A 15330-nucleotide genomic window follows, 5' to 3' on the forward strand; every position below is an offset into this window, starting at 1 on the left:
ATTATCTTTAGAAGAAACAAGTTTCAAGATGGCATAACTCTAAATTTCAAACGTTAACATTGACGCACCATCCTGTGGTGCAAATTGGTTTTCCATGAACGTATAACCTGGTATATATATTTCAGCTGATACCTCATCAACACTGTGCCTCTTGATGATGTTTTGAGCATAACAAAATATACCCCCCCCCTCCAAACTTATTTATCTTTTTTGTTTTCTTTATAAAAACTGAAATTTTTGTTATGTTCTAGCAACATAATGACAATAAATAAATACATCTTAAAGATGTAGATGTTGTTTCTTCTCTTTTGTTGACAGCTTTTTTAAGTTGTACAACTTTTTAAACTAATTTTAATTAAGTTCCACAAAATCCCCCAGAAATCAAATATTTTTTCATCTTTTAGATATATACAAATATCTCTCTATACATTTCCTGTCTGTCTTTGCATGTGTAATATATATATATATGATTTTGAAAACATGAAGTCAGAATCAAGACTGGTTTTTTTGCGTTAATTTTTTTAAATTAACGCAAATTTGTTTTTTTCTTACTGACTGACTGAAAGTCTACTTTCATGTTTTTCCTTACGCTACAGGGTAAGATAGTGTCAGTTATTTCTGTGAATCTGCTGGTGTGTGTTTTTAATCATTCAAACATGTTCCTTACATTTTGATTTCTTCCCTTTAGATTTGGCTTAATTGTCTTTCAAAAAAGCAGAACTAGTCATCTCTTTAGGCTTTTCAGTACTTATATCCAGAAAAACAACCAATTATGCAGTTCTTTCTTAATAAAAATTATTTATTCATTAAATAATTTTTATTCATGTCCTTCTCTCAAGACCCAAGTATTTATGTCATGAGCTTTGTTACCAAAGGAATACCTCATTTAACACTTTTTCTTTAAAAGAAAAAAAGTCAAGAGTCGTACAAGTTGCATAGGAGGGAATCGAGCCCATGTTAACACACTGTCTGGTTTTCGGGCGGGTCACTGTCTTTTTTTTTGGCCTCGTGGATCTTCACGTGTGACTTGAGAGTACCGCGGTGCGAGAAGGACCTCTTGCAGATGTCGCACTGGTACGGTTTCTCTCCATTATGGGTCCTCATGTGGGTCTTCAGCTGAGTTTGGCGAGAGCACGCTCTCCCACAAATGCTGCACACAAACTGTTTGATGCCTGAATGGCTCCTGACATGGTCGTTCAGGTGACACTTGTGCTTGAAGGAGCGGCCGCACTGGGAACAGCTGTACGGTTTCTCGCCGGTGTGCATTCGCATGTGAGCCTTTAGACTACCTTTATAAATAAAAGCCTTTTTGCACACCAAGCAGATGTGTGGCCTCTCGTTGCTGTGAATCTTCATGTGAGTCGACAGAACGCTGTTTGACATGAAGCTTTTGCAGCAGATGTGGCAGAGATACGGCCGCTCCCTGACTGTGTGGATTTTCTTGTGAGAATTTAAAACGTGCGGGCATCTGAAATGCTTCCCGCAAACTTCACAACTGTGGGGTCGCTCCACTGTGTGAGTCAGCTTGTGCCGTCTCATTGATCGAAGATGGGAGAGCGCTTTCCCGCAGATGTTGCAGTGGTATTTCTGTAGGCCAGCGTGCTCCTTGCAATGAATTTCCAGCTGCTCCTTTAGACCAAATGATTTAGCGCAAGTTTCACATTTGTATTGTTTCGCCTCTGTTTGCAGAGACATTTGGTTATTAGAGTTGTGATATTTTGGGTCATTTGTAAGATGTCCCTTTAATGTTTCCACTGATTCAAAACGTTCTCCACAAATTCCACAAACAGCCGGTGACTCATCCACGTGACTCCATGCATGTTGAATCAAGCTGTCCTGGTTTCCCTGGAGTCCACACACTTTACAGGCTATTGTACTTGTCTGAATTGTCTCCGAACTACTTTGGAGCTCTTTTGCCTTCGAACGTTTTGCCACCTGCAGCTCTGGGTTTAATGCCACGACTCCATGTTTGTCATCACTAGACCCGTTTACAGCAGCATCTTTTGTTAGCAAGAGCTGTAGTTGTGATGCTGAGCTGTTGGCCATGACATCCACTTTGGTATTGTCTAGTTGTTGAACGGAGCTGGTAAGAAAACAAAGATTTTCATAAATTCATTTATGAATATGGACTGAAAAATACGGACAAGCCAAGAATTATAACAAATTGCTTGCAAACCTCACATTAATATAATAATCAAAACTTTATTTGAAATCATGATATTTAAAAGCTGTGAGGAGCCGGCTATTATGTTGGTCAATAATAACGTATTTTTAATATCAAGAATATGGAGCAATTAAATGTTTTAAATGTTGGGTACAAATAATTTTAAGACTATAGAAATAGCTAATGAGTGTTCCTTCAGTAGGTTCCTTTTTACTGATGGTTGCAGTTCTCAATGAGGGTAATGAATATAAATTAAAATTTAGTTCATTTTGTGAATTTATTAGAAAATCAAGAATATTTCTTGGTCATGGATCAGTGTTTTAATTCATTCCAGTCGTTTTGCCTTCAAACATAATTTTTTGTGTAGATCATTTTTATTTTCTATGATCTATTGTAACAGTCTATTCGGGCACGGATGGACTGGCCCGTATAATTATATCGACAAAGAAATAAATTATATTCAACTATTAGTCCACAGGCTCGCCAGCCCAATAGGGGAAATGCACAATATGCAAGACTACCAGTCCAGGCCTGTAACCCTTTCACACATAGTGGTCACTACAGTGAACAGCTATTCAAAGGCTGTTTTCTGTATTTGTGTCAGTGTTGATGGTACACTTACACATGAACCACTACATTGGACGCTGATGTGTCACTCTATACCCTGGTCGTTTAATGTTACCATAGGTGTATGACGTGATACATTGTAATTATTGTTATTTAACCCTGTCATGCATGAATTATGACAACCTCAATCAGGATCTTTTTTCATGCCTAAATATGAATAAAAATACTTAAGAAAAAAAAATCCTGATTGAGGTTTTCATTTGGTTTTATGTAAAAAGTAGAGTGTCATCTGTCAACTGTTTGACATTGTGTTTGTAAATGTTTTGCTTTTACATAAAAGCCAGCAATTCAAACGGTTGTGTTTGTTAGGGGATCTTTATCTTTATAGGGTGGTATACTTTCATTAACAGCCTGTAAAAAGGACACACTGTTTCATTGACCTTTAAACAAAATAACTCAACGTTTCTTTTTCAGTTTTTAATTCACCTTGAAATGGCTTCATCGCCTTTCATAAGCACTCTGTCACTGTGTGTTAAAGGTTTATCACTTGTGGGTAACAGGTGAAGTTCTTCCTCCTCGTCTTCCTCTCCTGTCTGTAAGATAAAAAAAAACTTTACAAAAACTCAGAAAGTACTAACGTCATTTAAATCAGTTATTCTTCTTGTTTTAGTTGTTTGCATTTTACTTAATCAGAACATGGTTTTAACGCAGGTCAAAGCTGTTTTGGCTCATCTGACTGTATCTCAGACAGACACAGTGGGAAAAGCTTATTTTAGGACATATTTCATCACCATTTTTGCCAAATAAACACAAACTTCCATGAAGATATCTCAATACTAACAGAACCAAGTTCAGAGCAGCAATTCAAGTTACAGTTGATCTGTTATTACAGTGGAAATGTTCTGCTCTGTTCAGTGGTGTGTTCGTGCTGTCATTTGTTTTGTTTCCTAAAGAGTCAGCTGGAAGCAGAAGAAATCAAACGCACCATAAGAGGTATTTAGTTTTGAACACTTATTTATCATTTTTCCTTTAATGTTTTACCTGTTAACAGACTTTTCATGACTATAACTATATCTGTGGCAGCAGTGAGGAAAACTACTCTAGTGTCGACCTTAAGTTTGACATAGAGGACAGCCTTTTCAAGCCCGGTGGGCTTCGTGGTCCTGTAGATGTCTTCTGGTGTCAGGGTCTTCAGCATGAGCCTCTGGAGTCTCTTACTGTGGTCAGACTTGAAGATGTTCAGCGGTTTGTCCCCGGCCAGCTGAGGGAACGTGGACTTGATCATGTCCAAGAAGTCACCCTCCTTTAGATCACGGGGACACTTCAGGTCCTCAAACAGAGTTTTTTTAAACCCTGAAAAAGAAGAAACCATCGTGAAACAATGGTTATCCTGGCCGGCAGCATCTCAGAACTCTGCAAGTTCATCTGCAAGTACTTGAACATTTAAGGTTTTTAGTATCGTTAGGTCTGGCTATTTGGTTCAGGTGCTAAGATAGGAACTTCAAATGTACCCATGTTTGAGAGCATACCGTCTTGAGAGTCCTCCAGGAAACAAATCCTGAAATGTAGATGTCTCTGTGTGTCACTGAGCCAATGTCTGCTGGACTTCTTCCTGTCAGGAGAAATGGTAGTTGTGTTAGAGCACTACATTCAGGCCAGTACTGGCAAAGGTGAAGCCGTGGTGCAAATGCAAAGTTTTTTGTTAAAACACGAAGCGTCACAATGTAAACTAACTGTAACATCCAGACTGTTGACATAAACTGTTGAAATAATTTCCCCCAGGGATCAATAAATTATTCTGATTCTGACTGCATTTGTAACCTTGGTATTTCATAATCCGGGTGCATCAGAATTTCTCTTTTCTGCCTGGAACTCGTCGACATTTGGGCCATCCGCTGCTCATCTTCATCACAACGTAGCAGACTTGGACTTCCAGCACCCTCCATACCTGGAAACATTACACACCCTATTTTACTATTTACCACCATATGTAAGTCTGAACATCATCTTTAGTGTTGCAGCCAAAACGTATTGTCCTTAGAGTCGTTCATTCACTCATTCCTCCTTTTTCTCAACATTTAAGAAAACAAGCTTTGACAGAAAACAAACCCGGCAGATGTGTGTGCTGCTGATCCTCTTTGTCTCCGGTCATGACCACCACCTCATGGATGTCCAGATCTGTGACAAGAGATTACTTTTGTCAGTCAGATCTGATCAGTTACTTCATGTATGGCCAAACACAATATTGCTATGAACAGCTGAAAGCAACATGTATTTTTAAAGAGCAGCTTTAAAGTTGGGATTTAGTCCTGTTTATCACTCAAATAACTGCAGACTGTGGAAAATCTGACATCCTAAATTCTTAAAACTGATAGAGCAGGCTTCATGTGAACTGTGAAAACTTCACCTTTATGTTTTATATGTAAGCTCATTTCCAACATTGAAAAATAAAAATTGCTGATCAGAGCCAAGTCCAAATTTCAAATCAGTATCTCAAAATTGCAAATAACTGTATATTATGAGTCAGTAAGTCAAAAATGTTTATAATCAACTCAAGTTTTGGGTTAATTAAAAATGTTGACAAGCCGACTTGAAAATGCAACTTACTTCTGAATAACTAGAAATTTCAGTTATATTCAATTCAATTTTATTTATTCAGTGTCAAATTACAACATTTGCCTCAAGGCGCTTTTTAATATATGAAAAAGACCCTACAATAATACATAGAAACCACAATAATCACACGCACTTTGGTGACAGTGGGGAGGGGAAAGCTGCAAGTTATTAAGTCAAAATTTAAGAAACACAAGTGAAAAGTTTGAGATTTAGTAGAATTAATTTTTCATTAGCTTCAGGGCTGCCCATGAAGTTAAAGGAACCCCAAAAGCGTTGATTGTCTCACATTATCCTGTGAAAGCTGACTAAACGCATGCCGACTTGTTAATCCATTTCTAAACAATTGTGCGGACATTTTCTTCTTGCACTGTGAAGTCACTATATTCACCAGCTAGCGAGGACATATTAAATGAGTCATTTTTAAATGAAGTTCGGAAAATCCGCCTCTGTCACTGACCTGTCCTCTCAAGCTTGACCCGAGGCTGCAGGAGCTCCAGCAGTCTCCTCTGCCGGTCGATCTCCTGCCTGAAGCCCGCAGCCTCCTCCTCATAGTCTGTTACAGTCCGCTCCACCACCGCTAAGATCTCCCGGGCGGCTGTGCTCAGTTTCTCAGTGATGATTCCTCTCAGTATGTCGCTCTTGGACATGTTAGCGACGCTGTCGGGGGACTCCGAGTTGCCGCTCTTCTCGAGATAAAACATGTGTGTGTTTTCACGGGTCCGTCTCAGAGGCGAACGATACTGACCGGACGGGGTTGTTATTGTGCTGTCGCAAAATGTGTCCGGGGAGAAACGTTATAAAGAAAGCAGACTGAAACACTGTATACACACATTTACTATAAAAAAAACAACCCGTCTGGAGCATAGACAGAATATATATAATAATAAATATATAATTAATATATATATATATAATAAATATAATGGAATATATATAAATAAATCATTCATGTAGCGAAAACATACAGGGAGTGCAGAATTATTAGGCAAGTTGTATTTTTGAGGAATAATTTTATTATTGAACAACAACCATGTTCTCAATGAACCCAAAAAACTCATTAATATCAAAGCTGAATGTTTTTGGAAGTAGTTTTTAGTTTGTTTTTAGTTTTAGCTATTTTAGGGGGATATCTGTGTGTGCAGGTGACTATTACTGTGCATAATTATTAGGCAACTTAACAAAAACAAATATATACCCATTTCAATTATTTATTTTTACCAGTGAAACCAATATAACATCTCCACATTCACAAATATACATTTCTGACATTCAAAAACAAAACAAAAACAAATCAGCGACCAATATAGCCACCTTTCTTTGCAAGGACACTCAAAAGCCTGCCATCCATGGATTCTGTCAGTGTTTTGATCTGTTCACCATCAACATTGCGTGCAGCAGCAACCACAGCCTCCCAGACACTGTTCAGAGAGGTGTACTGTTTTCCCTCCTTGTAAATCTCACATTTGATGATGGACCACAGGTTCTCAATGGGGTTCAGATCAGGTGAACAAGGAGGCCATGTCATTAGTTTTTCTTCTTTTATACCCTTTCTTGCCAGCCACGCTGTGGAGTACTTGGACGCGTGTGATGGAGCATTGTCCTGCATGAAAATCATGTTTTTCTTGAAGGATGCAGACTTCTTCCTGTACCACTGCTTGAAGAAGGTGTCTTCCAGAAACTGGCAGTAGGACTGGGAGTTGAGCTTGACTCCATCCTCAACCCGAAAAGGCCCCACAAGCTCATCTTTGATGATACCAGCCCAAACCAGTACTCCACCTCCACCTTGCTGGCGTCTGAGTCGGACTGGAGCTCTCTGCCCTTTACCAATCCAGCCACGGGCCCATCCATCTGGCCCATCAAGACTCACTCTCATTTCATCAGTCCATAAAACCTTAGAAAAATCAGTCTTGAGATATTTCTTGGCCCAGTCTTGACGTTTCAGCTTGTGTGTCTTGTTCAGTGGTGGTCGTCTTTCAGCCTTTCTTACCTTGGCCATGTCTCTGAGTATTGCACACCTTGTGCTTTTGGGCACTCCAGTGATGTTGCAGCTCTGAAATATGGCCAAACTGGTGGCAAGTGGCATCTTGGCAGCTGCACGCTTGACTTTTCTCAGTTCATGGGCAGTTATTTGGCGCCTTGGTTTTTCCACACGCTTCTTGCGACCCTGTTGACTATTTTGAATGAAACGCTTGATTGTTCGATGATCACGCTTCAGAAGCTTTGCAATTAGTGATGTGACGTTCTGTATCGAGGCTTCGAAGCTTGTGTCGAGTAATGGAGGGGGCGTTTCCGCGATGCGCGTATCGAGGCTTGCTTCATTTATGGGAGGAGCTGAAAATGATGACGTCCGAAGCCTCGCTGCCCGGCTGTACCACGTGACTGGTTCATGAAGTGGTTCGAACTTTGCCGCGAGATATGACAGCGATATAAACCCCTCAGACTTCATTCAAAATGTGGGTGTTTGATGGAGAGTTGCGGTTAGTGAGAGTTTGGAGACAGTTTGGAGGTTTATGAGAGTGAGGAGAGAAAGTCAGGAGAGAATGGAGCCAGCTAAGAAGAGGAGGATGTCCTCCCCTGTGTGGGAACATTTTGATCTTATTCCTCCCAACAAGGTATGTAAATTTCTACAGAAGATGTATTTTCATAATACTGATGGTGCAATAAAACTTATGTTAAGCTGTCTTACTTTTGTACAAGGTGAAGTGTTTGCTATGTGCCAGGGAGCTGGGATATAACAACAACACCTCATCCATGCTTAGGCACTACAGAGCTATGCATGAGAATAAGGGGAACACCGATTGTGGAGCAAGACCAGGTGAGCCATCAAATGCCATGATAATATAGCATGCTATAATGTTACTAAATGATATAACAATATCATACAATGCAATAAGTGACGTGAGTGATATTTATATTTGTGCTTTGTTTTTATTGTCTCTCCTCAGGAGAACAATCTCAAATAGATGAAGACCTGGTTAGCATGGTGATTGAGGACTCCCAGCCATTTAGCATTGTGGAGGACAAAGGATTCAAAAGATTTGTTAAATCATTAAATCCTAGCTATGTTCTCCCCACTAAAAAGGTCATAAAAGCAGTGAAAATTTAGTTTTTACAGAATAAAATGTGAACAGGCAGGACTGAGCCTCAGTGTGTAGCTGTCCATACCTCAACGTTACAAAAGCACAACCACTGTCCACACCCCAACCACACCTCACCTCACAGTAAATGATCATTTCCATTTTAAGCATTTCCAAATGATCATTTTCCATACTGCCAGTATAAATATACACAGTATACTGCCATCACTACAATATACATGTTTTACACACTCCTTTTGTTGTTGACATTTACAGGCTGTGTGCAAAAGGCCACACTCTTCAAATTCATGCCAACTAATATTTTTACGTCCAGTAGGTGTCCTACTAGAGCAAATGAAGCTTCAAGAAGCTTTGCGCTGGGGTGAACCAATTGGATGAAAAGCTTCAGTGCTTCATGAAGCTTTGCAATTTTGAGACTGCTGCATCCCTCTGCAAGATATCTCACTATTTTTGACTTTTCTGAGCCTGTCAAGTCCTTCTTTTGACCCATTTTGCCAAAGGAAAGGACGTTGCCTAATAATTATGCACACCTGATATAGGGTGTTGATGTCATTAGACCACACCCCTTCTCATTACAGAGATGCACATCACCTAATATGCTTAATTGGTAGTAGGCTTTCGAGCCTATACAGCTTGGAGTAAGACAACATGCATGAAGAGGATGATGTGGACAAAATACTCATTTGCCTAATAATTCTGCACTCCCTGTATATATATACTTTTTTTTCATTCCACTAAGATCCTCAGTTTGAATCCACTGGCTGACTTGGCATGCTTGCATCGCTGTCGTGTTGTACAAACCCTTCTGAGAGGATTTGAACTTTGTGACATACTGAATAAACATAGTACTAAACATAGTACTGCATAGTAAATAAACATAGTACTAAACATAGTACTGCATAGTAAATAAACATAGTACTGCAGATGGCCCTTTATGCAGTCAGTGTGTAAACAATGAACTAAGATAAACAGGAAATGTAAAACAATGCCCAAATCTCACCCCAGAAATGTAACTTTAATTACAGTAATTTAAAAAAAGGTGTACAGTAAACAAAATATAGTACTTCAGAGTTTCTGCTAGAAAACAGCAGCTTGCATTGGGGAACATAAGTCAACCCGAACAAAGAAAACAGCATAAAGTTGTATTTGTTCCTTGTTTCTTTCACACTTTGAATTTGCACATTTCAAAGTCTTAAGCAAGGCAAAGGGTGATCTGTATAAACAGTCTGCAGAATCTGTGGCACCAGAAACTTTTCTGGTACTTGGTGCATGCAGCAAGTCCGAATGAAGAATGAAAGACAAATGCACTAGTCAAAGTGCACTCTCAAAACAATCTGATGACATCATACCTCTTTAAAACCGACAATGTAGACTATGACCAGTGCATGGGACCCAAAGTTCTGGTCTGGATATCCAGCCACTACACTGCAAGCTCCAAAGTGTCGGCCGTTGCTCCAAGAGGTTCTTCAGACCCCAGAAATTCGGATTTCTCCACGAAAACAAACATGAATGTCAGTTTGATGTCCCCTGAAGTGATGGAAACATGGTTGTGTGGGTGTAAACAGCTGGGTTCACATCCATTAGTTTCTTTAACAGTTTTAAAACTTGGGGGTTGACTGGCGAAGTCTTTTCCTGTGTGAACTTCCCAGTCTCCTTTGACGGGAATTTGCCTTGTGGAACTTTGGTGCCTCTGTCGGGATTTATCCCAATCAATCGCCTGGAAAAAACAAATGTGTGGTCAGATCCAAAGTGACACAGGAACGGGTTCTTGCAAGCCTTTTAGCACAAAGACCTCAAATCACAAATTAACAGCTGGAAAATGTACTCATCTAACCTTTGAATGAATTCCAGTGTGCATGCAGCATCGTCTTGATACTGAAGATTGAAGATGTAGTAAGTAGAAAAGACAGCAGCGAGGCCGGACAGAAAAGTCGGCTGGATGCCCTCGCAAATGATGTGCCCCTCAAGACTGATCATCCAGCGGCGAATGGAGCTTTCCGGTGATTCGGCTTAAAATCCAAATAAAATCCCACCATTAGTACTGAAATGGTAATGAGCTTATTTATTCAATATACTTCTGCAGTGCAAATTTGTTAATAAACACACAGAACCATCAAGTACATCACTCATACCCTGTCAAGAACATTTAACATCTGTATCTGACCAGAATTTCGCAGTTAGGCATGAAAGGCATGCAGTTTGCATATAGAGCCAACAGGTCTGTAGACGACGCCATCAACATGGCCCTACACTACATCCTGCAGCATCTGGACTCCCCAGGAACCTACGCCAGGATCCTGTTTGTGGACTTCAGCTCTGCCTTCAACACCATCCTTCCAGACCATCTCCGAGGCAAGCTTTCCCAGATGAATGTGCCTGATCCCATCTGCCGGTGGATCACTGACTTCCTGACGGACAGGAAGCAGCACGTGAGGCTGGGAAAGAATGTCTCGGACTCCCGGACCATCAGCACTGGCTCCCCTCAGGGCTGTGTTCTTTCTCCTCTGCTCTTCTCCCTGTACACCAACTGCTGCACCTCCACCCACCAGTCTGTCAAGCTAATCAAGTTCGCAGATGACACCACCGTCATTGGGCTCATCTCGGACGGGGACGAGTCTGCCTACAGGAGGGAGGTTGAACGTCTGGTGACCTGGTGCAGCCACAACAGTGGAGATTATTGTGGACTTCAGGAAGCACATAGCCCCACTCCCCCCCATCATCCTGACTGACACCCCCATCACCTCTGTGGACTCATTCCGCTTCCTGGGTACCACCATCACCCAGGACTTGAAGTGGGAGCCCACCATCACCTCCGTCATCAAGAAAGCCCAGCAGAGGATGTACTTCCTGAGGCAGCTGAAGAAATTCAACCTGCCAACACGGACGATGATGCAGTTCTACACTGCAATCATCGAGTCCATCCTCACCTCCTCCATCACCGTGTGGTACGCTGGAGCCACTATCAGGGACAAACAGAGACTGCAGCGTGTTGTGCGCTCTGCTGAGAAGGTGATTGGCTGCAAACTCCCATCTCTGCAGGACCTGTACACCTCCAGGACACTGCGGCGTGCAGCCCGGATCTCAGCTGACCCTTCTCACCCTGGACACAGTCTGTTTGACCTGCTCCCCTCAGGCAGGAGGCTCCGGTCCATTCGCACCAGAACCTCTCGCCATAAGAACAGTTTCTTCCCCTCTGCTGTTGGACACATGAACAATAACCACATGACTGTCCCCGCCACTAACACATGACCCTACGCTGTGTCACTGCATCATTTCATGTTTGGCACTGATCACCACTCTCGCCATAAGAACAGTTTCTTCCCCTCTGCTGTTGGACACATGAACAATAACCATATGACTGTTCCCACCACTAACACATGACCCTACGCTGTGTCACTGCATCATTCCATGTTTGGCACTGATCACCACCTGCACTCATGTATATATCTTTCTACGTAGCACTCATAATTCTTATTCTCATGTATATATCTCATGTATATCTCATGCACATATCTTTCTTTCTACATAGCACTTTAATTCTTATTGTTTGCACTGAAGCACCGCAGCAATTTCCTAATGTTGTAAACCTCAACATCTGGCAATAAACCCCATTCTGATTCTGATTCTGATTCTGAAATAAAGCTGTAGATTTTCCAGTCACACAGCGTGACTTCAGCTTCCGGAGTCGCGCCCATAAAATAAAATTTTAATATGCCGATGATTGTGTAGTGTATACGACTCGGCAATATATAAAACATTGTTCGTGTTGACTGAACATATATTTACAGGGAACTTTGGGCATACAACTTGCAAAAGCAAGCTAGATAAGCTTTGTTTTTGTGTTGTGTTTGTTTTCTTTGGGGTGCTGAAGAGTAGCTTGTTGCAGAAGCTGTTTTTAAAGACATGATTTTCTTCTAATTTATTGACTTTGACAATTTTTTGATTTGCAAGTTATACAAAGTCTCCTGTGTTTTTTTCATCATAATAAAATAGAAAATGGAAATGGAGAATCTTCACCACTTGAAGGTGCTAAAACTTCTACTCCCCAGACAGAGTCCTCCAATATCAGAGGAGCTATGGAGAAAATTATGAGCTGTGGTCTTCCAGTGATCATCATATTGAATGTGAGTTGTGCCACATTTATGCTTTACAGCAGACAAACAGGTGAGGGTAACATTTTCTAATTCAAGATCAGGAACAACCTGCAATCTGTGAAGGTGCCAAAAAACGTCAGCATGACTCTGCCTTTTGTTTTAAGCTTCAGTCTCTGGAGACCTGTTGGTGACTTCCTAACTGGATGACGATTACTGCAGTTTGCATGGAAAATGTGCAAAAGAGACAAGGCAAGTGAAAGAAGCGAACAGTGAAACCGGGTGAAAAATATGGGGGGGAAAGGCAACCGGTAATTAAAATTTGACCTCCTCTAGGGAGATGTTGTCTACCGAAGACTCATTAACTCATCTCGGTTTAAGTTGAACTAAATTTCTTGTGACTTTTAGCATTTGGCAACGGGTGAAAGTTCACTGTTGTAACAGGATTCTTGGGTAATAAGATAAATCTTTGTTATGACATTATAAGTCCTGAGTTATGAAATTATAGTGAGGCTATTTTTCTTCTCAAGAAGCACTTAATGCTTAACGCTGTTGGCTTTTGCAATCATAACAACAAAAAATAAATATGTATGTCATACCGAGGAGTATCAGTCGAGGAGTTGCAGGTAGTTGGAGTGTCGTCTGTAATTCAGCTGCTGTGGCATTTGCCTAGGACACAGAGTTATGACTAAATTAATCAACAAAAACATGAAACAAATAAAACTGCTGTCTTCCCCAATAACAGAGACAACAGATACAGGTGTCACCTTTGAAGAAATCAAAAACCCTAAAATAACTCACATTTGCAAAAAGAATCAGTCCTCCGAGGGATTCGGAGAAGTGAGCCATCAGAAGTTGCAGGATGCAGAAGGATAGTTCAAGTTTTGGACCCACTGAGAGGATGGATTGGATATCTGGATTAGTGGACTTGCTGAAGACCTCCAGGATGGTTGGTCCACACTCCTCCATTGCAACCTCGAGAGTGCGAAGCACTTTGATATCAGTGAGCAGCTCAAAATGAGTATAAAGTCCATTGTGTGTGAAAAGATAAGGCCATCGGCCCCTTAAATCTCTAATAGCCGGTACTGGGAGTGCATTTATTTGGCGGCGCTGCAGGTAGAAGGTTACTTTCATGAGTTCTTTTACTTCGTCTTTTTCTACCATGCTTGAGCCATCCTGATGGTAAATTTCTTCCAGTCGCTGGCGTTTTCGCTCCACTGTTTCATTTGTCTCCTCCGGCAGCAGGCCAGGCTCAAATCTGGCGCAGCCATAATTGTTGGTGGATCCTCTTTTCATTCCAGACAAACGGCTGTGGCGAAAGTTGCTGGTCCGTTTCAGGTTATCAATTCGGTTTTTGATTTGAATCACAAGCGAGATGTAATCCTCTTCCAGCAGCTGACCGTTGTCACACAGATCAGCAAAGCTCTGAGGGTACTTACGGACAATGTTTCGGCAGATGGTTACACACTGAGCACGTGTTGGGTTTAGCTCGTGTTTCCTCATCTCATCTGCTAAAATTCTAACCATCTGTCTCCTTGCTGCAGGGGATGGTCTCTTGCCCTCAGCAACCGCTGCTTGAATTTCCATTGGCATGAGGTCCCAGGGCACCTGGAACGTCTCTGCCCACTGTTTTCTGAAAAGGGTGGTTTGCCCGCAGCTTTCTGAGTTGTCATGTTCTTGATTCGAGAGTGGGAGTACACCAGATGAAGTGGAGCAAGGTGACGCTGCAGGACTGCTGAGCAGTGAGCTAGAGGAAGGAATCACTGGCAGGTCCAAAGTAACCAGGTCTGTCTCTGAAAAGGAAAGGGGAAAAAACACACAGTGAGCTCAATTGTCTCTTATCAAGGGTGAGCTTAAAATAAGTTTAACTATAATTTTTTTAAATTTGCGACGTTCCCCGTGCGCCCTACTCCACATATCTCCTCCTATGTAAATTCTAAATCCACATCTCTTTTCTTGAGTTTATGGATCTAAGGTTTCAGAAAACATGACCTTACATGGAGTTAAATTTAACTGAATGAATCAATCCAAGGATATTTAAGTAGAGCTATTCCGGCTGTTCCCAGTACAGTATTCAACCTGTGTCCGTAACGAAGACAATCCTAAGCCTTTATAGCAACAGAATATGAAAAAATACACAAAATCTCACCAGAAGGTTCTGATTTTCCCCAGGATCTGAGGCTCCATAGACATAATGAATCCCCCTTAACTGTTTTTTTTTTTAACGGAGTAGCACCTCCATCCAGATAGATACCCCTCTGAATAGCCAAGTTACTCATTATATCTCTAAGGCCTTGGTCAGAAAGACCTAGACATCTATCTAACAGTCAACAGGGTGGTTGCCAATAGTCTCTGGAAGTCGCTGGCAGTCGCTGTGAAAAGCTCCCTCAGCCACAGAGGGTCACCACACAGGTAGTTGATGTTTTATTTGGCAGATTTTTCATCCTGATCCTATTCCTGGAGCTCCCAAGGGATTTGTGTCTCTTTCTGGGATTGAATCAAGGATCGTTTGCTTGTTAGATAAATGTCTAAGCACTACTAAAGACCCATTCATGCAGGTCCGGTTCAGACTGCTGCCCCTGATGTGAACCCAGATAAACATCACATAATGGATGGCTCAAGAGCTGCATCATATTAAAAGGTTTTGGTAAAAAACACAGACACTTGGCTGTAGCACTCAGTGGGGAAACCAGCAGTGTTAGAATGACAAAATAAGTTAACAGAAGCAAAAAAACAGTTTTAAAAACTTTCAGTACAATTTTACCATTTCGCTGTACTGACGGATTTAGTGTTC

General features: G+C 41.3%; 2 protein-coding genes across 2 annotated transcripts in view; both read right to left on the reverse strand.

Annotated features, from left to right (window-relative positions):
* Window positions 1–574: 574 nt before the first annotated feature.
* Window positions 575–15330, reverse strand: part of LOC102303238 (zinc finger protein 557) — a 15190-nt gene continuing 434 nt past the window's right edge. Inside the window, exons 2-7 of the mRNA XM_042214412.1 lie at window positions 4841–4909; window positions 4553–4679; window positions 4261–4343; window positions 3843–4084; window positions 3218–3324; window positions 575–2083 (exon numbers count right to left, since the gene is read on the reverse strand). Of these exons, the coding sequence (XP_042070346.1) occupies window positions 958–2083; window positions 3218–3324; window positions 3843–4084; window positions 4261–4343; window positions 4553–4679; window positions 4841–4909 (1754 nt within the window). The 3' untranslated portion in view covers window positions 575–957. The remainder of the gene's footprint in view (window positions 2084–3217; window positions 3325–3842; window positions 4085–4260; window positions 4344–4552; window positions 4680–4840; window positions 4910–15330) is intronic.
* On the reverse strand, window positions 9106–14350 carry LOC121812380. Its single transcript, XM_042214414.1, has 4 exons — window positions 13338–14350; window positions 13136–13205; window positions 10280–10454; window positions 9106–10162 (listed from the first exon to the last, which is right to left on the reverse strand). The coding sequence occupies exons 1-4, from the start codon at window positions 14127–14129 to the stop codon at window positions 9958–9960; spliced, it is 1242 nt and encodes a 413-aa protein (XP_042070348.1). The 5' UTR covers window positions 14130–14350; the 3' UTR covers window positions 9106–9957.

Source organism: Haplochromis burtoni, unplaced genomic scaffold, assembly GCF_018398535.1.
Source record: "Haplochromis burtoni strain Fernald_Lab_line unplaced genomic scaffold, NCSU_Asbu1 Contig_561, whole genome shotgun sequence".
Taxonomy (NCBI): Eukaryota; Metazoa; Chordata; class Actinopteri; order Cichliformes; family Cichlidae; genus Haplochromis; species Haplochromis burtoni.